At 36.2% G+C, this 23,482-nt stretch overlaps 1 protein-coding gene across 4 annotated transcripts in view; it reads right to left on the minus strand.

The window, feature by feature from the left end:
* LOC128552115 (uncharacterized) overlaps positions 1–23,482 on the minus strand; it is a 59,936-nt gene that overhangs the window by 28,961 nt on the left and 7,493 nt on the right. For all 4 annotated transcript variants that reach the window (XM_053533134.1, XM_053533131.1, XM_053533132.1 and 1 more), the window contains exons 2-7: positions 6,015–6,623; positions 5,787–5,852; positions 5,132–5,539; positions 4,576–4,797; positions 4,140–4,280; positions 298–474 (exon numbers count right to left, since the gene is read on the minus strand). In XM_053533134.1, the coding sequence (XP_053389109.1) occupies positions 298–474; positions 4,140–4,280; positions 4,576–4,797; positions 5,132–5,539; positions 5,787–5,852; positions 6,015–6,623 (1,623 nt within the window). The remainder of the gene's footprint in view (positions 1–297; positions 475–4,139; positions 4,281–4,575; positions 4,798–5,131; positions 5,540–5,786; positions 5,853–6,014; positions 6,624–23,482) is intronic.

Raw genomic sequence — 23,482 nt, forward strand, 5'->3', positions numbered from 1 at the left:
TAATAAACAATCTTGGTAATGTCTATATTATGCCAGGTTATTTGAATATAAAAATGTACGGGTCAGACCAGAAAAGATACAAAAATACGAGCTTACCTTTACCTTAACCATTGATTTAGATATTGCGTTTTGAAATGATCTCGTAATTCTGGTATGGCGAATGTTTTACAGTTTATTTAAAAATAAATATTTATATGGCAAAGTCATTGACTGAACTAATATTGAAAAGACAGACGAGGTGCAAATCTACAGTCGCCAAAATCTGGATTCCCAACAGAAGTGTATCTATAACGCTACCTGTTTTGTCGGATTTCATTTCAAACTTTTTAATATTGTTAGATGTAAATTCCATTCCAAACATCTTTTCATAAAGATCAAGATGTTCATATCTAGTCGTGTGTGGTTCAGGTTCTTCCGACAGATCTTGGACTGTCTCCATTTTTTCTTTTTCTTCTATTAATCCATGGGGCCACCCTAAAATTCACAGCTTGATTAAATAATTTTGAAATAAGGAATAATGGTGTGAAATTATTTTACAGAAACATAGAAATTCCACGAAAACCAGGTTTTCAAACTTTGCATCACGCAAACAGGTTCTTTAAGAAAATTGTCATGTTCTATTATACACATCTGACTACATCCAATCATTCTATACAAAAGCACAGGTTTAAGAAAAGTACATGTGTCACTGTCGTATGTAATTTAAAATTTGTTGATAAATGCTACCTAAACATAAAGTTTGCTGACAATAGGTGCACCCAAGCTAAAGTTATTGAGCCAAACCATTTTTTTTTGTTTTCAGTAACAATGACTTATGCGAGTTCTTATATTTAAAAATATAAATTTTTGATGATCAAAGTGAATACAATCTATCTAGTTTCTATTATAAGTTACCAAATGACGTTAAAATTACCTTTTTATTACAAAATAAAAACAGGAGGGACAATGACCCTAAAACGCTCAACTGTGTACAAGGCTTCAAGTCTGTTTGTTTAACGTAGTGGTACAACTACAAAGTTAGATTTCTTCTATGTTAGCCTATATTATATACATGTCACATATATTTTTAAACTTAGGGCAATAATTTGAAAAATTATGGTAGGCAGTACAACTCTGATCTCAAATATCACATGCCAAATATCCAAGGTTCTACCTATTATTGATTCAGAGAAGGATATTTTCAAAGTTTCTTATATATATAAGCCTACTTTAAATACATATCAAACTCAGGGGCATGACCACTTTTGACCTTAGGGCAATAATTTGGACGATTATGGTTGAGAGTCACACTCATATTACATGCCAAATATCAAAGCTCTAGAGAACAATATTTTTAAAGTCTGATAGCTGAAAGCCTAGTTCTAAGTCCCATATGTTCAATGTACATTTGAACAATTATGTAAGAGGGCTACCCAGATATCATTTGTGTTAAAATTCATCCAAATCCATTCAGTGGAATTAGTAGAGATGTTGCTTAAAGAAATTGTAGGTGTAAAGTGACCACGCCCTCTGATGGCCATCTTTTTTTACAAATCAAAAACGTTTAACATATTTGTAGACGGTAACACAAGGACCATTTGTGTGAAATTATTTTAAAATTGTGCTAACAGTTATATACAAGAATATTTCCTAAGTTTCCACTATATGCATATAGGGAAAAGCGACCACGTCCTCTGGCGGCCATGTTTTTGACAAATCGGCATAATTTAAAAAATCTTGGTAGAGGGTGACATAAGAACCATTTGTGTGAAATTATTTCAAAATCGGACCATCGGTTAAGGAGGAGATGTCGTTTGAAGTTTTTTCTATTTAAAGCTCTGGTGGCCCCTTTGTGCAACCAAACGGAACCGTTTGAACAACTTTGAAAGAGAACCACCCAAGAGACATCATGTCAAAGTTTTATCAAAATCCATTTAGGACGGACACAGCATGATCACAATACCTCACCATGTGCACTAATGTGAGTTAAAACAAGAGGAGCATTGATCCTGTGTATAAGCCTTTAAGTGTGTTTGTATAAAGTAATGGTGCAAGTATTGATAGGTTTCTTCTATGTTAGCCCTCACACACATTCTTTAAGTGTAAATGGGACAGATTCCTATATGTATATAGGGCAAAAAGTTTCATACAGGCAGAATTTCTTTAAACTTTGAATACTGACTGAGAATCAAATTTAAAACAGAAATTTGTATTAATTCATAGGTACCCAGTTTTAATCATGAATTATCTGCCCTTGAAAGTCGATTTTTTTCAGTATATTCCGTCTTTCAAGGGCAGGTAATTCATGATCAAGTCTGGGTACCTATGATTTTTAATAAATATTTCTGTTTAAAAGTGTGATAGCTAAACATCTATCTTTTAACCCAAAAGACCCATTTGTTCAATGAACCGGAACCATTTGAACAACTTGGAAAGAGGGGTACCAAGAGATCACTTGTTTAAAGTTTCATCTAAATACATTCAGTGGTTTTGGAGGAGATATTGTTTAAGGAAATTGTTGATGAAAAGTGACCACGCCATGATTTTTAACGAATCGAAATAATTTGTACAATATTGGTAGAGGGTTACACAAGGACCTTTAGTGTGAAATTGTTTTAAAATTCGGCCAGCAGTTTCACACACGAAGATGTTTAAAATTTCCACTATATACATACAGTGGAAAGTGGCCACGCCCTCTGACGGCAATATTTTTGACGATTCAAATACTTTGAACAATATTGGTAGAGGGTCATACAAGGACTATTTGTGTGGAATTATTTTAAAATTGGGCCAACAGTTTCACAAAAGAAGATTTTTAAATTTTCCACTATATACATATAGAGAAAAGTGACCACGACCTCTGGCGGCCATGTTTTTTAGCAAATCAGTATGATCTGAACAATCTTGGTAGAGGGTGACAGAAGGACCATTTGTGTAAAATCATTCAAAATCGGACAATTGGTTTAGGAGGAGTTGTTGTTATTTTTACTCTAGCGGCCACTATGAGCAACCAAGCAAAATCGTTTGAACAACTTTAGAAGGGGACTACTCAAGGAGCAATCAGGCCAAGTTTCATCAAAATCCATTTTGTGGTTTTTTCAGGAGATGTCGTTTAAACACAATTGTTGACGGCGGACGACTTGACGAACGGACGGACGACGGACACAGTGTGATCACAATACCTGACCATGAGCACTTTGTGCTTAGGTGAGCTAAAAAGAGAAAACTAAAGTTATTGTGCAGAATCCAAAATTCTATTTTTAGCAACAGCGACCTTGACCCATATGACCACAAATGCAATCCAAACTATTGTCTCTTTATCATCTATCTACAGGATAAGTTTAGTGTCTATAGCTTGTTCCATACTAAAGTTTTTGTGTGGAAGCCCAAATTCTATTTCAGCAATAGCGATATTGACGACCCAAATGACCCCAAATGCAATCCAAACCTTTGTCTCCTTACCATCTATCTACAGGCATGTTTGGTGTCTATAGCCTGTCCGAAACTAAAGTTATTGACAGGAAACTAAATTTGACATTTCTGTGAAAACATCTAGCAGTTTCTGGGGAGATTTTGAAAGTTTTCCATATTGCCAAATAAGAACATAATTATTTAAGGAAGTGGTAGAGTGTCACTTTAGGAATATTTTGTTATATCATTTGTGATCGCAGTGTTAGAGAAGAAGATTTTTTCAAAGGTTTACATATAGCAATACACGGAATCTAGCATCGCCACCTCTAACGAAATAGAAATATTTAAAAGAATTTGGTAGATACTCACCCAGAGAATTTTCCGAAATCGGGCAAGCGGTTTCAGAGAGCAGTTTGAAAGATTTTCCCTTTCATTGCCATGGCAACCAGAATAATGCAATGATGACATAAATTTGAAGGAATATGAACCGGGAGCACTCGTGGGATATACTTGTGACGTTTAGTTGAAATTGGATTTTGAGATGATTTTCTTTAAAGAAATTGTGAACGACGGACGGAGGGACATCCGACGCTCTTAAAAACACAGCACGAGCACTTTTTGCTCAGGTGAGCTAAAAATAAATGAGTTTCCTACTTTTACCACAAAGGATAAGGTACGTTACACATTAAGCCTGTATAGTACTGCCACAATTAATACTAGCGAAACTTGAACATGCAAAACACTAATACCCGTCTCCATTTCCATCGTTTGCTTGTTACTATCTAAACTATCCATTTCCAAGTCTAAACGGTCCAGTATCGGATTCAGTTGACCTGTCATCTGCATACTTTCGCCTATTTGCAGGTCTGCTTTTACTTCAGATTGCATCTCTGAATTTAAATGTAAATGAGCACATATTTGAATCGTTAGTTAGATACTAACTTTCATCTGTATAAGCCTTTAAGTAAAAGTTAATGCCTTGTAAATACGTGAAGTGATGGAACAGAAATTTCTATTTAAAATTAATCTAAACGCTTTTGATTATTATAAATCTAATGTAAATAAAATGCTCGAAAGAGAATATGGTGTCTTCTTCCTCGATCAAAACCGGATATGTCGTCATATAACCTAACCTTTTAGTGTGACTCTGAACCCAACAAAAAATAAATGTAAGTTTGTTCATACCTTCTTCACAAACATGTAAAGATACGCTAGGCAAGTCGTTTTTCTTTTCAAGGACCTCCGCAATTCTTCTTAGATGACCATCTAGCTCCTTCAAGTCAACATCTGTTAATGTAGGGACATTTGGTAAACAACGCTTCATGTAAAGCCTGACTTTAGTATCATTTCTGTCTCCATTTGTGTTTAAAGAGGTAAGCGCCTTACTTCTACTCAATAGTGATGATACTGAAAAACACAGGAACGATAATGTGATGATAAATCAGTTAGCAGATGTTAAAATTATAGGAAATTATTTTAGCTTTAATAGATAAATAATCCTGTGGCCTTATGACACCTTTCGACTTTCTGTAAAGGTCTAGTAACAAAATGACTATACAACATGGCTTGAACGTACTAAGTATCTTAACATATTTTTTTTTTATAAAATCATTGACAAATTTTAAAATAAGAAGACCACTAATCTAATCGAACAACCTTAATTTGATAAAAAGAAGACGAATAAAATTTTTTGCCATACCTATCAACATCATGTATAAAAGTAGAAAAAAAATGTATTTACCTATTTTTTCCATAAATGTTTCCATTTCACAATCGTGCATCACTAAAGAAAGTTTGACATCCAATCCTATGACTTCTTGTAAAGCTGTCTGTAAGTCACTAACATGCATATTTGAACCTTCGCCCTTGTGTGTGTTATACATGTAACATACGTCGTCAAATGTACTACATCGAACGTTTAAGAGTACACTGCCTTTTATCGCTTCAGTAATAACCCAGCCTTTAGATTTCCATTTTTCCAACAAATTCGCAACAGCAATTGTCATTTCAATATCATCGTCATTCTCAGATGACGAATGTAGTCTCTTTTTAGACTTGACTAATTCGTTGATTTTCTCAACTATGCATTTAGAAAGTTTCTTTTCCAGTTCTTGGCTGCTGTTTTTGAAAACTAATTCCAGCTGGTGCTCTACGTGAAATTTAAGATTTAAGTAATACTAATGAGAGAAAAAAAAAACAAATGGTAACATCAAACAGAGCCAATGCTGCAACCAGTCACATGTTAATTATGTTCGTTTTACAGCTGAAAGTTTTATGTCCTTTAAAATAAGCCTGTGTTTTCATGATAGAGACCCAAGTACTATTTACAATTTTGAAAGAGTGTCTTAAAAACATTTAACGATCTTAATATCATGTATATTGCAAAATGGACTTACCTGGCATTTCTGTACCTTTAAACTTCTTTACAATTTCTGACAGTTCATTCTCCATTCTTTCATAAACTGAAAATTAATAAAAGAAGTGCTAAGGTAAAGTCAACAGTGCCTATTAAAAAGTATTTTTAAAATAGAGAAAAGTGGAAACACATTTTATAAGTTCAGATAAAGAAATGTACAAATTGAATTGAAAAAAAGTTCTAAAATAAATTTACTACAATGGAATACCTTCACTGGCATTCTTCAGTTTCTCTTGATCTTCTCTATCCTTTTGATATATGGACTGAAGGCGACGCATTTTTTCGTTTTCATCTACTTCATCAAACTCAATTTCAGAGACTTGAGCGTTGATAAAACTGGATAAATCTCGATTGTCGATAAAGTCCAAACAGGCTTTTATTGATCGTTTTAATCTTTCAAGATACGACTCGTACTGCGAATCTGTCATATTAAGTGCTTTACTACTGTGTGATGTTTCATTTCTAACTTTACGTATGTCTGCTACATTGTCTGCCATATTTTCATCAAGAAAACAAACATTCAGTAATATGAAAGACAGCAGACTTTCGTCCCATTCGTCTAGCTTAGTTTTGCCTTTTCTAGGAAACAGGATATCCATCGGCCGCCCCAGTTTGTCAATAGTATGGATTCTCCGTTCGATTCTGTTTTTGTACTGTCTAAGAAATCTGTCCAAAGACCAGTGACCAGTGTGATCTTTTGGAGGTTCATTTCTCTTCGCAGTTTCGATAACCAAAGTTCGCATGACTTCAGCACAGCATTTCGATAAAAGGGTCTTCACAGTAAGAAACTTATCCAACCCATTTTTCTTCTTAGCATCTGAAAATACTTGTTTGTTTTAAAATTAGAAAGCCTTACAGAATTTATAGGGCATAAACTTATTTTATTTATGTAAATGATTGTGACATTTCAAACATGTTATGTTTAGAAAGTTTTTTCTAACAGTAGTGTGTTTCTAACGCCTTCTCCTTTTTGAATTGATCAATATTTACTTCATATTTAGAAATGCAGTTATCAAACAAGTAACAGGTAATATGAAATAAGGCACTGCCTCAATCGGGAATCGATCAGACTTCAACTCATCCCTTTACCATTTAAAAAACCTGTCTAACTAGGGTGTTTATTAACAGCAAAATTGTGGAGAAGCACAATATGACAGACTTTAAGGTATCACAAAACAGCTCACACTGTTGCTCTGGTGAGCTTAAAAATCATACAAAACTGAAAAGTTATTGAATGTCAACTCACTGTTAACAAGACTCTAACAGACAGTACACACATTACATTATATTTGCATCCACGGAAGGTATGGCTCGTCTAGGGAGACATATTAGCCTTCTTGTGCAGGCTTGGCTTTGTCTATTTGTGTAATTGTAATTCTGAAATTACTCGTAAACACAAAATCCTAATTTTGTTTTTATTTTCACATCTCAAGACTTGCATTACCACTCTTTATTTATTGAATAACCTGTTCACATGTTTAAGATTTTATCTGTAAACACATTTATATACATCACAGATCAAACTTACTTGTTTGTATCCATACATGAAATATAGTGAACTGTGATAACAACTTTTAATTAACAGTACTGGTGCTTTTGTCAGGCTCGTTGAATTAAGTATGTCAAAATAAGAATGTGACTTGCTGTAATTCTGTATTCTAAAATGTACAATTTCTCTTACAACAAGAAAACAAATAAAAGAGGGCAATGATGGCCTGTATCGCTCGCTGACTTATTGACGTAAAAGATCATCAGATCATCATTTGACCAAGTTACATTAAGATATGATCATAAATGTTAGCCTCTAAAGAGTTAACTGGCTTTTCCTTTGATTTGACGTGGTGCGCCCTTGTTTTTGACCCCACATGCCCAGATTCAAACTTGGACTGAAGATCTTCAAGAATTAAATACCTTTTCTGATTAAGTTCTGAAGATGACCCCCCCCTCAGTCATAAATGTGGCCTCTGGGAGTGTTAACAAGCTGTTCCTTTGATTTGACCTAGTGACCTAATTTTTAATCCCACCTGAATGATTTAACTTGGCTATAGATCATCAGATTAAAATTCTGAAATGTTTTCATTTTAAGATATGGTAATAAATGTGGCCACTACAGTGTTAACAAGCTTTTCTTTGATTGACTGGTGACTAGTTTTTGACCTAGACAACCAATATCAAACGTGTCCAATAATTATTGAGGATAACATTTTTTCTGACCAAGTTTCATTAAGATTGGGTCAAATTTGTGACCCTTAGAGTGTTTACAAGTTTTACCTTGATTTAACCTGGTGACCTAGTTTTTTGACCCCCACCTGACCCAGATTTGAATCTGATCTATGGATCATTAATATTGACATTTTGACCAAGTTTCATAAGATATGGTCCATAAATTTGGCTTCTAGAGTGTAAACTAGCTTTTCATTTGTTTTGACCTGTGGACTAGCTTTTTGACCCTACATAACCCAGATTCAGACTGGACCTGAGATCATCAAGATTAAACATTCTGACCAAGTTTCATGAAGATATTAGCTTAAATGTGACTCTACGGTGTTAATAAGCTTGTCCTTCGATTTGACTTGGTGACCTAGTTTTTGATCAAGATAACTCAACATCAAATGTGTCCAAATATTTTATTGAGGGTAACTTTCTTACCAAGTTTCATAAAGATTTGGGTCAAAATGTGGACCTCTAGAGTGATAACAAGTCAAAATTGTTGACGACGGAGACACAGGGCGTCACAAAAGATCACCTTGAGCACTTTGTGCTCAGGGTGAGTCTAAACGTAGAGCTGTCACAGGATGTGACGAATTATTACCTCTACAATATGGCTCTTATCACTGAAAACTAAGTCCCAATATCAAAGGCAGCATTTTCTTGAGCTAGACCTAATGACCTCAATTCAATCTCCTTAGTTTCATTGATCCTGCCCAAGTGTTCAAAGTTGTTGTATGGAAAAGGTTTTTAAGTTAAGGGTTCATCCTGACCTTTGGAACTCTAAATCAATACAGGAATCTGCTGGTCAAGACCAACCGTAGTACTAAATTTTGTGTTTCTCATCCCAGCATTCTGCAGTTATTGTCCATAAACAGTTTTAAAGAACCGTTATCTATTTTTGTTGAACCTGAACATCACACGACACAGGATATGGTCATATGGCGACCTTTACAGTTTTAATGGTGGAGGAAGACCCAGGTTTGCCCCTCCGTGCCATCTTTTAAAGAAAACCGGGTCACCGTGTGACCTTGACCTGTGACCTTTACTGACCTCAAACATTCAATTAGGGGTCACTGACTGGTCATAATCAACCTCCCTAACAATTTTCAAGCTCCTAGGCTCAAGCATTCTCAAGTTAAAATCTGTAAAACATTTCTCTGTTTTGCTTATTGTGACTTGACTTACTGACCTCAAAGTAAAATCTTGACCTGTATTTCATGATGTGACACATGTGTACCAAACTTTATCATACTGGGCCAAGGTTCAAGTTATCATTCGGAAACGGTTTCAACTGTTCAAGGTCACTGTGGGAATTGACCTTTGAATCTATTGACCTCAAATTCAAATAACCGTATTTTATCGTGTTACACCGTGTTACAAAAGCATGTTCCCAGGCCAAAGCGTTTGCAGTTATCTTGACTTTGAACCTATGACCCCAAGTCGAACTTGACTGTAACTATTTACCATAAAATATGTAATTTGGTTCAAGCTTTTTCATGGAGTTATCATCTGGAGCCATGAAAACTACTGAATGATAAGATGACAAGCTACTCCATGGGGGCCTATAACAGAACATTCTCTTTAAAATCTCATGAAAAAATATGAGAACTAGAATGCCCACGGGCACTATGTTCAAGCCCGTCTGCTGTCAAAAGGATGGGATTGGGCATGACACTCCGAGTCTCCACTGAGGCCAAACATTTATGCCAAAATAAAGGACTGTAAAAGGTTACAATATAAGTTATTTTACAGTAACAACAAAGGAAGTAAATTAAAAAAAAAAAATTTGCACCAGCAGAGATAGGTCAAAAATACACATGAAATTGGATGTAACTGCATGTTGTGACTACGAATGGTGGTCTTCATTGTTCCCTTCGACCAGTAATATAAAATGTTACAAATGTAAGCTATTTATAGTAACAACAAAGGGAAAGTAATTCTTAGGATCTTACGCATTGACACTCCGGTCGCTGTTGATGAACAATTGTGCAAGTTAACATCAAAAAATCCCTTCTATGCATCAAAAAGAAATGCTCCAGACAGTCATTCTTGTATTGACTTTTGTCCTTAAGTGTGGACCTGACCTTAGACCTAGGGGACCTGGTTCTTTTCTCGCATGACACTCTGTCTCATGGTGGTGAACATTTGTGCAAGTTACATCAAATGTCCCTCCATGCATGAAGAAGAAATGCTTTTTAACTCCAGCAAGTGTATTCTTGTATCTTTGACCTCTAAGTGTGACCTTGACCTTAGACAAAGGAAACCTGGTTCTTGCGCATGACACTCTGTCTCATGGGTGGTGAACATTTGTGCCAAGTTACATCAAAGTCCCTCCATGCATGAGAGAGAAATGCTCCAGACAAAGTTGTCATTCTGGTATCCTTTGACCTCTAAGTGGACCTTGACCTTAGACAAAGGGACTGGTTCTTGCGCATGACACTCCATCTCATGAAGGTGAACAATTGTGCCAAGTTACATCCAAAATCCCTCCATGCATGAAGAAGGAATGCTCGGGACAAGTCATTTTTGAATTTTGACCTTGACTGTAAGTGTGATCTTGACTTTGAGATAGGATCCTGGGGCTTGAGCATGACACTCCGTCTCTCTGAGGTTAAATTCATACCATATATAAACAAGATGACTTTCCCATGCATGTCCAATTATGGTCCGCCCCCCCCCCGACAAAACTAATCCGGACGGACGGCGCTAGGCACGCACATACACCAAAATTTAATAGACATTTGGAACAAACTTACGTCTTCGCTTCCGCAAGCGGGCTCGACAATAACAAAACCAATGTGATAAAACATTATGATCTCTTAAAGTAACTGAGCTTAGTCAAACACTGCTGTTTCTCAATCATGTCAAAATAAATTTAGTTTTTTTTCTAGTAAATCCTGAATTCTATCCTTAAAAGTTTGTTTTTTTTTTAGATAAAGTTCCTTGTTTCCTTTCTGTCTTTTTATATTTTCTGTGTTTTTTCTTGCTTTTCAAGTATACTGGTTTTGTTGACCTGACATTTTGTAGCTGCCTGCTCTCAAGAAGTGAACCTGTTTAGAACAGAAATCAAATATTGTTAATTGATAAAAAGAGACCCAAACCAACTTTTCATAAAGATCCCAAGGAAAAATGTGACCTATAGAATGGTACAAGTAAAAGTTACGACGCACGGCGGACGACGGACACCGCACGCTATCTCAAAAAGCTCACCCTTGTCACTTTGTGAAGGTGAGCTAAATAATCAATATTTGAGAAAACCGCTTCCTTCCGGTAACACTAAAATAAAATGTAAATAAAATTAACCATAATTTTTTTTTGGAAATGTTACCTGCATTTTTGGGATGTTGGGGAAAAAATGCAATATTTTTGGATTGGGAAGTGGCCCCGAATATAGGCCTTGTCATATAAGGATGAAAAGCCCTGCGGGCTAACCAATTTCGACAAGATATCATTTTCGAGTTTTTTTTTCGTGTGATTTCTATATGGATTAAATTCTTTGGGTAATTTTGGAAAGAGGACCACCCATGATCATTCTGTGAAGTTGGTTGTAAATCTGCCCAGTGGTTCTGAATGAAGATTTTTTACAAATTGTTGCACAAGGACGGACATCAACTCCATGTTGTCACCTGTGACAGGTATCAGCTACTAAACTGTTTAAATTTGCATACATGTATTATATTTTATGGTTTTGTCCAGAAATGCTTTATCATCAAGAAAAATGAAATGAAAATGGAAGTTCTTTATAAGGTCTAAGAAAAATTTTGTTTCGGAACATGCTAGAAAAATTAGGTGGAGAGAAGGTCGGGGAAAAAACTTTGGATTTTTTAAAATTATTTTTAGGGAGACTTTTTGGTAATTATTTTCGTGTCAAAAAGAATTCATATAGGTGGGTTATGCCGCTAGAGCATCAGTAATAGTTGATTCATCACATCACTGTCCATTTTTAAAGCATAAAAAGTACAGTTTTTTGCAACTTTTTTGTCAAAAAAAGTTGAAAAAAATGCTTCTTTTCAAAGACAAAGGCGGAAGGGACCGTCATTTAAGGTGGGCCAAATAATTTATGGTAGGTCAGGTACAAGGAACAGACAAATTTTTTTAGCTATGTTCCTTGGTATTTGATTCTATGCACTGACTCAATCGCAAAAAATACTGTCCACACAAATACTAATTTGTATACAGTATATTATGCTTTTGAATGATTGAAATGCTTCCCACAGACTGCAAACTATATAACAAGCAAATTCGATGAATTGATTGTATATCCCCCGCCGAAAGGGTCAGAGGTGAGGAACGGCAAAAAAATATATCCAGCAAAAAGTTAAATTGTTACCAAGAAGCAAATAAGTTCATTAGTCAAAATCAAATTAACAGAAATGAAAGTTTTTTTGGGGTGGGGGGTGGGTGGGGTGAGGATACAACTGTTTACATGTTGATTATAAATATTTGATAGAAAAAAACTAAAAAAAACGAAAATGAAAAAAAAAAATTGGGGGGGAGGGGATGGGTGTGTGACCAAGTAAGGTGGGGCGACCAGGTGTAGGTACACAAACATCCATGTTTAATATAATAAGTTCATGGAAAAGAATGACAAGAGTTAATAAATTCTTCAAATTGGTTGGTTTGTTATGACAGCTCTGTGGATTTTTTAAACAATTAAAGGCAATTACTATATGGAAATTTATAATAAAGTAAGAAAATGACGGGCATCATCAAAGTATGTTGGTGCATAGTATTTCAAGTTTGATGAAAATTCTATCCGCTGTACTGAGAAATGGCTCTGCGGATGGTTATTTTTTGTGCATTTTTCATTAAATCAAGGGCAAATAACTCTGAGAGGGGAAATTGACTAATCAAAAAAAAAAAACTTGGAAGGGCATCATCGCAGTATTCTTGTTCATGTTATTTAAGTTTGATTGAAAATTCTACTGCTAAATTACTGAGAAATAGCTGCTGACGGGCATTTTTCATAAAATCAAAGGGCAATAACTCTGAGGGATAAATTGACCATTCGAAAAAAAACTTGAAGGGCATATCGCAGTATCTTGGTTCGTTGTCTATTTCCACGTTTGATGAAATTCTACTGCTAGTTACTGAGAAATGGCTGTAGAACGGACATTTTTCATTAAATTTTCCAAGGGCATAAATCTGAGGAAAATTGTCCAATCGAAAAAAACTTAAAGGTGCATTATCGCGTATCTTGTTCATGTTATTTCAAAGTTTGATGAAATTCTACCTGTAGTTACTGAGGAATGGCTGCAGAACGGACATTTTTCATTAAATCTTGGGCAATAACTCTGAGGGAAATTGACCAATCAAAAAAAAAATTGCGGGCATCATCACAGTATGATGGTTCTGTTTATTGCAAAGTTTCATGAAATTCTAACAAGTAGTTATGAGAAGAGAAAATGGCGCGACGGACGGACGACGGGACTAAAGCCATTTCAATACCCTCCTCCCCAATTTCATCGGCGGGGGGAAATAAAGAAACAGAAAGATAGAAATACCTTATGCTCGCAACGCAAGTGGTTTCCAGTTGTCAACAAGCACTGTTGGAGCAGTACAACCAATATCTGTATAATAGACAAAGATACTGGAAAAAAATAATAAATAGTGAAAAAGTGAGCAAATTAAGAAAACATTGGACAACCCAGCTGTTTTGAAATTTCAAAAGTCTAAGGGATAACTTCCTTTTCCAGTTTTTCAATTTTCATGGCCAATAAGATGACCCAAGTATAAATCTTTGGCAATGCGTGAGAAATTTGTAAATAAAACTTTTTTTAATGAAATAAAACAGTAGCAAATTTTGTCAAAATGTATAATGAAACGAAAGTAATTGCGGTTTAAAAATTTCAGTTTTGAAGAAAAAAGAAAAGTCATTTTATGAGTAGGTTTTGCTTACACGCTGACCTGCCAGAATGCCAAACATTACTTAACCAGTGAATTCCAGGTACCTTTTTGACTCTGGTGGGTCTATGACCTTCACTTTGCTCGGTATCATTAAAAGGCAAAACAGACTGGTAAAGCAGCTAGAAGAATCTGTTCTGCCTTCCTCGTTTAGTATGAAACACAGGAGCCGACAAAATGCTTACAATTTTTATGGTTATCTGTCGGTCATGATTCATAAACGTATAACTTTAAACGTATCTGGTTTGTGTGCAGTGTACAAAATTTCGATTTCAACTAACCCAGGCTGGCAACCAGATAGAAAATTTTCCAATAGGCCTGAACTTAAAGCTGATTTTGAACCATAAAACAACTTAGTCTAGCTCATACCCTCAAAATGACTTCATCATTTGTTTGGGACAAGCTCGACTGGGGATTCCTTAGGAGAACAGGAATTGATGCATCGGTCCAAATAGTCATGCGAGTGGCTTCAGTTTGAGATTTTTGCAGAGCTCAAATTTAATTTTTTGACCAACGTACTGCAACATTTTAGAATGTAGCTTTTTTTTTTGTTGCCGCTAAATCTGATAAATCTACTTGCAAATTAGACTGTCAATTAAGAATGTTTAGAATATCCTAAACAAGAGCTCCGCCTTGCGGGTGCTGGACGCCTATTCTGATTTTTTTGTGGTCACGGTACGGATTGGGTCACGTAGGGTAGAATATGTGTCAGGCAGCGGTTAGCTCATCGGTAGAGCATTCGGAACGGTTATTCGACGCCCCGGGTTCGAAGCCCGGTCTGGCTGCACATTTTTCTCCACCCTGTGACATTTGGCGCCCAACGTGGGCCGTGGGGGGCGGTTAACAGAATATACTCGTGATCTATGTTTACCTTGTTCTCTTCCCATTAGAAATTCGAGAGGTTCAGAATTTCATTATAGCTGGGGAGTATGTCACGGTTATGGACTTGAATATTAAAACGGGGAGAAAAGTGTGTAGGCGCCTGGTAGCTCAGTAGTCGGTAGAGCATCGGACGGTATTCTGATGGCCCCGGGTTCGCGACGTCCCGGTGGGCTGCAATTTTTCTCACCCTGTGACAAAACATTAACATAAAACCGCAAACAATTGTGACTATTATTTGTATTTGCAAAATAAAAATTGGTGTGAAATTTTTTCTTAACTTGCATTCCCTGAAAATTGACTTGCATTTAGCGAGTCCAAAATTTGAGTCTGTGATTTGTGAAAGTAAAATTACATCTTCTGCATGATTACGGTTCTAACTAACTCGTAATCTTGCATTTATGAACAGTTTGAATTCCAATTCCTTTCATTAATTCTGACCAACTAATCGAGCATGCTTCAGAAACTCCAGATAAGGCTGTATTTTTGTAATTTCGAACTTGTTAGGGATCAGATTATGACTTTTTTTTTAAATGTTGGGCGTATCAATACAAATTTATTTTTAAATGTGGTTGTATCAGTACGACATGTAACATATTACAAATATTCCAAAGAAAGGATCGAGCCGAAGTGCATGTCTGCGCAAGTTGCGCTTATCAACGCTATCCCGACTGTTGACAATTGCATGGTGTCAAATGAGGTGTGGAATTACGAAAACAAACGCCAATAGCAGTATGTAAATGCATTAACACATATTTTTTTGGGACATCAAAAGTATGCGTCTTAAAAATCTGAAAGGGGGAAATAATTCACCAAAATAAAGGCAACAAGTTTTTTTTATTTTAATTTGCTGTCATATGAACAGATGAACCAAGTTTGAAAGAAATATTTTACTATTTTCAAAAAAATGTTGTTTTTATTTCGAAAAGCCGATCGGGTAATGTTACCAGCCTGTTTAAAATCTATATTTTTTTTTTCTATAAGCCCATCCGATTCCCTATATTTAGGCCGAGCACAGCTTATCGGCAGAATCATAAGCTCAACTTAATTACTGTGTATACATGCAGTGAGCCTTAAGAAATAATAATCTAAAAGGCCAATTTGAAATTGATGAATAAATAAAAATGTAAAAAATAAGGAATTTCTATGCTTTTATGGGTGGGGTGTTTGTTTACAATACTATTATACAATACTCACGTTTTCTAAAAATGTCAACAGGTCCAACCATGCACATGCTGTACTGGAGTGCCGTCCATATTCTATATAAAAGTAAAATAATTCCATTAATCAGTCATGCCTGCAAGTAAAATCACGCATTTCTTAATTTTAAAAATTCAATATAGGCAGTAACAGAGAAGTTCAAAGAAACTAAAGTACCGGAAAGGAATTAAAATACGATCTGAAAAGCGACACAAAGGTGAATCTATTCTCTCATTCCCCGAGCTGAAGAACTCGTTAGAATGCTTTTGTTTCCTCAAATTTTCAAAATGTCGGCGCCAGTGTAACGTGTATCCACTCTCACTCTAAATATAAAAATGTTCAAAATGTCGCCGTTTAAAATGCTACTCAGTATTGAATAAAGCATGTTTGTATCACAAATTATATCAGTGTAGTCACGTTACCGGCTGATTAGCTTCTGACGCAACAAAATTAACAGCTTACTTTGAATATTCTTTCGGGTCGCAGACATCTTATTGTGCGGATATTGCGTTTCGCCTACTGATCGGACGGACGCTTATTAACATTTTAGAAGACCGTGATATCCCGAATTTCATCGGGGTCGTCGCACGCCCATGGTCTAAACCGGAACTCCATATTTTTTTATTTGGATAGTATGTGTTGTTTGGATACCCTCGTATGTTACCGTAGTGGGATTCGATCCCGATTTTCGTCGCTTTGCGACGAAAATCGGTAAGATCGATTCCCTAATATGAAATAAGGCACTGCCTCAATCGGGAATCGATCAGACTTCAACTCATCCCTTTACCATTTAAAAAACCTGTCTACTAGGGTGTTTAATAACAGGCAAATTGTTGAGAAGCACAATGACAGACTTAAGGTGATCACAACAGCTCACACTGTGCTCAGGTGAGCTAAAAATCATACAAACTGAAAAGTTACTAGATTGCAACTCACTGTTAACAAGACTTAACAGACAGACACACATTAACATTCTATTTGCACCACGGCAGGTTAAGAGCTCAGTCTAGGGAGACATATTAGCCTTCTTGTGCAGGCTTGGCTTTTTCTATTTGTGTTAATTGTAATTCTGAAATTACTCGTAAAACAAATCCTAATTTTGTTTTTATATACACATCACAAAGACTTGCATTACACTTTATTTATTGAATAAACTGTTCACATGTTTAAGTTTTATCTGTATACACATTTATAATCATCACAGATCACATAACTTGTTTTATCCATACATGAAATATAGCTGAACTGTGAATAACAACTTTTAATAACAGTACTGGATGCTTTTGTCAGGCTTTGAAATAAGTATTGTCAAAATAAAGAAAATGTGACTTGCTGTAATCTGTATTCTAAAATGTACAATTTCTCTTACAACAAGAACAAATAAACAAGAGGGGCCATGATGGCCCTGTATCGCTCGCCTGACATATTGACGTAAAAGATCATCAAGATCAACATTCTGACCAAGTTACATTAAGATATGATCATAAATGTAGCCTCTAAAGAGTTAACTGGCTTTTCCTTTGATTTGACTTGGTGCCCTAGTTTTTGACCCCACATGACCCAGATTCAAACTTGACTGAAAGATCATCAAGATTAACATTCTGATTAAGTTCCATGAAGATGCAGTCATAAATGTGGCCTCTGGAGTGTTAACAAGCTGTTCCTTTGATTTGACCTAGTGACCTAATTTTTAATCCCACCTGAACTAGATTTAACTTGGCCTATAGATCATCAAGATTAAAATTCTGACAAAGTTTCATTAAGATATGGTAATAAATGTGGCCACTACAGTGTTAACAAGCTTTTCCTTTGATTTGACCTGGTGACCTAGTTTTTGACCCTAGACAACCCAATATCAAACGTGTCCAATATTTTATTGAGGATAACATTTTGACCAAGTTTCATTAAGATTGGGTCAAAATTGTGACCTCTAGAGTGTTAACAAGCTTTTCCCTTGATTTAACCTGGTGACCTAGTTTTTGACCCCACCTGACCCAGATTTGAATCTGATCTATGGATCATTAAGATTAACATTTTGACCAAGTTTCATTAAGATATGGTCATAAATTTGGCTTCTAGAGTGTAAACTAGCTTTTCCTTTGATTTGACCTAGTGACCTAGTTTTTGACCCTACATAACCCAGATTCAGACTGGACCTTGAGATCATCAAGATTAACATTCTGACCAAGTTTCATGAAGATATAGTCTTAAATGTGACCTCTACGGTGTTAATAAGCTTTTCCTTCGATTTGACTTGGTGACCTAGTTTTTGATCCAAGATAACTCAACATCAAATGTGTCCAAGATTTTATTGAGGGTAACATTCTTACCAAGTTTCATAAAGATTAGGTCAAAATTGTGACCTCTAGAGTGTTAACAGTCAAATTGTTGACGACGGACGGACACAGGGCGATCACAAAAGCTCACCTTGAGCACTTTGTGCTCAGGTGAGCTAAACGCTAGAGCTGTCACAGGAGTGACGAATTATACCTCTACAATATGGCCTTATCACTGAACTAAGCCAATATCAAAGCAGCATTTTCTTGAGCTATGACCTAATGACCTCAAATTCAATCTCCATAGTTTCATGATCCTCCGCCCAAGTGTTCATAAGTTGTTGTATGGAAAAGGTTTAAATGTTCCGGGTCATCCTGACCTTTGGAACTCTAAATCAATACAGGTAATCTGCTGGTCAAGACCAACCTTGTACTAAATTTTGTGTTTCTCATCCCAAGCATCCTGCAGTTATTGTCCATAAACAGTTTTAAAGAACCGTTATCTATTTTGTTGAACTTAACATCACACCGACACAGGATAGGTCATATGGCGACTTTACAGTTTTAATGGTGGAGGAAGACCCCAGGTGCCCCTCCGTGCATCATTTTAAAGAACCGGGTCAGTGTGACCTTGACCTGTGACCTACTGACCTCAACATCATTAGGGGTCACCTGCTGGTCATAATCAACCTCCCTAACAATTTTCATGCTCCTAGGCTCAAGCATTCTCAAGTTATAATCTGAAAAACATTTCACAGTTTTGCCTTATTGTGACCTTGACCTACTGACCTCAAAGTAAAACTTGACCTGTATTTCATGATGTGACACCTGTGTACCAAACTTTATCATCCTAGGCTCAAGGTCTCAAGTTATCATTCGGAAACGGTTCAACTGTTCAAGGTCACTGTGACCTTGACCTTTGATCTATTGACCTCAAATTCAAACAACCTGTATTTTATCATGTTACACCTGTGTTACAAAAGCTATGATCCCAGGCCAAAGCGTTTGCAAGTTATCTTGACCTTTGACCTACTGACCCCAAAGTCGAACTGACCTGTAACTATGTACCAAAAAATATTTAAATTGGTCAAGCTTTTCATGAGTTATCATCTGGAAGCCATGAAAACCTACTGACTGAAAGACTGACAAGCTTACTACATGGGGGCCCTATAACAGAACATTCTCTTTAAAATCTCATGAAAAATATGAGAACTAGATGCCCACGGGCACTATGTCAAGCCCGTCAGCTGTCAAAAGGACTGGGAGTTGTGCATGACACTCCTTGTCTCACTGAGGCAAACATTTATGCCAAATAAAAGAGACTGTAAAAAGTTACAATATAAGTTATTTACAGTAACAACAAAGGAACGTAAAATTAAAAAAAAAAAAATTTGCACCAGCAGAGATAGGTCAAAATACACCTGAAAATTGGATGTAACATGCATGTTGTGCTACAGAAAGGTGGTCTTCATTTTTCCCTACGACCAGTAATAAAAAAGTTACAAATGAAGCTATTTATAGTAACAACAAAGGGAAGTAATTCTAGGATCTTACGCATGACACTCCGTCGCATGATGATGAACAATTGTGCCAAGTTACATCAAAAATCCCCTTATGCATCAAAAGAAATGCTCCCAGACAGTCATTCTTGTATCTGACTTTTGACCTTAAGTGTGACCTTGACCTTAGACCTAGGGACCTGGTTCTTCCGCATGACACTCTGTCTCATGGTGGTGAACATTTGTGCCAAGTTACATCAAAGTCCCTCCATGCATGAAGAAGAAATGCTCCAGACAAAGTTGTCATTCTTGTATCCTTTGACCTCTAAGTGTGACCTTGACCTTAGACAAAGGAACCTGGTTCTTGCGCATGACACTCTGTCTCATGGTGGTGAACATTTGTGCCAAGTTACATCAAAGTCCCTCCATGCATGAAGAAGAAATGCTCCAGACAAAGTTGTCATTCTTGTATCCTTTGACCTCTAAGTGTGACCTTGACCTTAGACAAAGGGACCTGGTTCTTGCGCATGACACTCCATCTCATGAAGGTGAACAATTGTGCCAAGTTACATCAAAATCCCTCCATGCATGAAGAAGAAATGCTCCGGACAATGTCATTTTTGAATTTGACCTTTGACCTGTAAGTGTGATCTTGACCTTTGAGATAGGAACCTGGGGCTTGCGCATGACACTCCGTCTCACTGAGGTTAACATTCATACCATATATAAACAAGATTACTCCATGCATGTCCAAATTATGGTCCGGACAAACAAATCCGGACGGACGGACGCAGGCACGCACATACACCAAAATTTAATAGACATTTGGACAACTACGTCTTCGCTTCCGCAAGCGGGCTCGACAATAACAAAACCAATGTGATAATACATTATGATCTCTTAAAGTAACAGAGCTTAGTCAAACACTGCTGTTCTCAAACATGTCAAAATAAATTTAGTTTCTAAGTAAATCCTGAATTCCTATCCTTAAAAGTTTGTTTTTTTTTTATTAAAGTTCCCTTGTTCTTCTGTCTTTTTATATATTTTCTGCTGTTTCTTTCTTGCTTTTCAAGTATACTGGATTTGTTGACCTTCCATTTTGTAGCTGCCTGCTCTCAAGAAGTGAACCTGTAAAACAGAAATCAAATATTGTTAATTGATAAAAAGAGACCCCAACCAACTTTCATAAAGATCCCAAGAAAAATGTGACCTATAGAGTGGTCACAAGTAAAAGTTTACCGACGCACGGACGGACGACGGACACCGCGCTATCTCAAAAGCTCACCTTGTCACTTTGTGACAGGTGAGCTAAAAAATCAATATCTGAGAACCGCTTCCTCCGGTAACACTAAAATGTAAATAAAATTAAACCATTAATTTTTTTTTGAAATGTTACCTTGCATTTTGGGATGTTGGGGAAAAAATGCAATATTTTTGGATTGGGAAGTGGCCGAATATAGGCCTCTGTCATATAAGGATGAAAAGCCCTGCCGGCTAACAATTTCTGACAAGATATCATTTTCGAAGTTTTTCTTTTCGGTGAGTTCTATATGGAATTAAATTCTTTGGGTAATTTTGGAAAGAGGACCACCCCATGATCATTCTGTGAAGTTTGGTGTAAATCTGCCCAGTGGTTCTGAAGAAGATTTTTTACAAATTGTTGCCACAAGACGGACATCAACTCATGTTGTCACCCTGTGACAGGTGATCAAGCTAATAACTGTTTAAATTTGCATACATGTATTAAATTTTATGGTTTTGTCCAGAAATGCTTTATCATCAAGAAAATGAAATGGAGTCTTTACTAAGGTCTAAGAAAAATTTTGTTTCCGGTAACATGCTAGAAAAAATTAGGTGGGAAGGTCGGAAAAACTTTGGATTTTTTAAAATTATTTTTAGGGAGACTTTTTGGAAATTATTTTTGTGTCAAAAAATGAATACAAATAGGGGGGTTATGCCGCTAGAGCATCAGTAAGTTGATTCATCACATCACTGTCCATATTTAAAGCATAAAAAGTACAGTTTTGCAACTTTTTGTCAAAAAGTTGAAAAAAATGTTCTCAAAGACAAAGGCGGAAGGACCGTCCATTTAAGGTCGGGCCAAAAATTTATGGTAGGTCAGGATACAGGAAACAGACAAATTTTTTTACGCCTAATGTTCCTTGGTATTTGATTCTATGCACTGACTCAATCGCAAAAATCTGTCCACACAAATACTAATTTGTATACAGTATATTATGCTTTTTGAATGATTGAAACTGCTTCCCACAGCTGCAACTATATAACAAGCAAATTCGATGAATTGGTATCCCCCGCCGAAAGGGTCAGAGGTGAGGAACGGCAAAAAAATATATCCAGCAAAAAGTTAAGAATGTTACCAAGAAGCAAATAATTTCATTAGTCAAAATCAAATTAACAGAAAATGAATGTTTTTTTGGGGTGGGGGGTGGGAGGGGTGAGGATACAACAGTTTACATGTTGATTATAAATATTGATAGAAAACTAAAAAAAAAGAAAGAAAAAAAAAATTGGGGGGGAGGGGATGGGTGTGTGACCAAGGTAAGGTGGCGACCAGGTGTAGGTACACAACATCACATGTTTAATATAATAAATGTTCATGGAAAAGAATGAAAGAAGTTTAATGAAATTCTTCCAATTGGTTGGTTTGTTATGTACAGCTCTGTGGATTTTTAAACAATTAAAGGCAATAACTATATGGAAAATTTACTAATAAAATAAGGAAATGACGGGCATCATCAAAGTATGTTGGTTCATAGTATTTCAAGTTTGATGAAATTCTACCTGCTAGTAACTGAGAAATGGCTGCGGATGGATATTTTTGTGCATTTTTCATTAAATCAAGGGCAATAACTCTGAGGGAAATTGACCAATCAAAAAAAAAAAACTTGAAGGGCATCATCGCAGTATCTTGGTTCATGTCTATTTCAAGTTTGATGAAATTCTACCTGCTAATTACTGAGAAATAGCTGCAGACGGGCATTTTTCATTAAATCAAGGGCAATAACTCTGAGGGAAATTGACCATTCGAAAAAAAACTTGAAGGGCATCATCGCAGTATCTTGGTTCGTGTCTATTTCAAGTTTGATGAAATTCTACCTGCTAGTTACTGAGAAATGGCTGTAGACGGACATTTTTCATTAAATCAAGGGCAATAACTCTGAGGGAAATTGACCAATCGAAAAAAAACTTAAAGGGCATCATCGCAGTATCTTGGTTCATGTCTATTTCAAGTTTGATGAAATTCTACCTGCTAGTTACTGAGAAATGGCTGCAGACGGACATTTTTCATTAAATCAAGGGCAATAACTCTGAGGGAAATTGACCAATCAAAAAAAAAAACTTGACGGGCATCATCACAGTATGTTGGTTCATGTTTATTTCAAGTTTCATGAAATTCTACCAAGTAGTTACTGAGAAATGGCTGCCGACGGACGGACGGACAACGCCATTTCAATACCCTCCTCCCAATTTCATCGGCGGGGGGAAATAAAGAAACAGAAAGATAGAAATACCTTATGCTCGCAAGCAAGTGGTTTCAGTCTGTCAACAAGCACTTTGGAGCAGTACAACAATACTCTGTATAATAGACCAAGATACCTGAAAATAGTGAAAAGTGAGCAAATTAAGAAAACATGGACAACCAGCTGTTTTGAAATTTCAAAGGTCTAAGGGCTAACATCCTTTTC

This window comes from Mercenaria mercenaria, unplaced genomic scaffold (assembly GCF_021730395.1).
Source record: "Mercenaria mercenaria strain notata unplaced genomic scaffold, MADL_Memer_1 contig_2057, whole genome shotgun sequence".
NCBI classification, from domain to species: domain Eukaryota; kingdom Metazoa; phylum Mollusca; class Bivalvia; order Venerida; family Veneridae; genus Mercenaria; species Mercenaria mercenaria.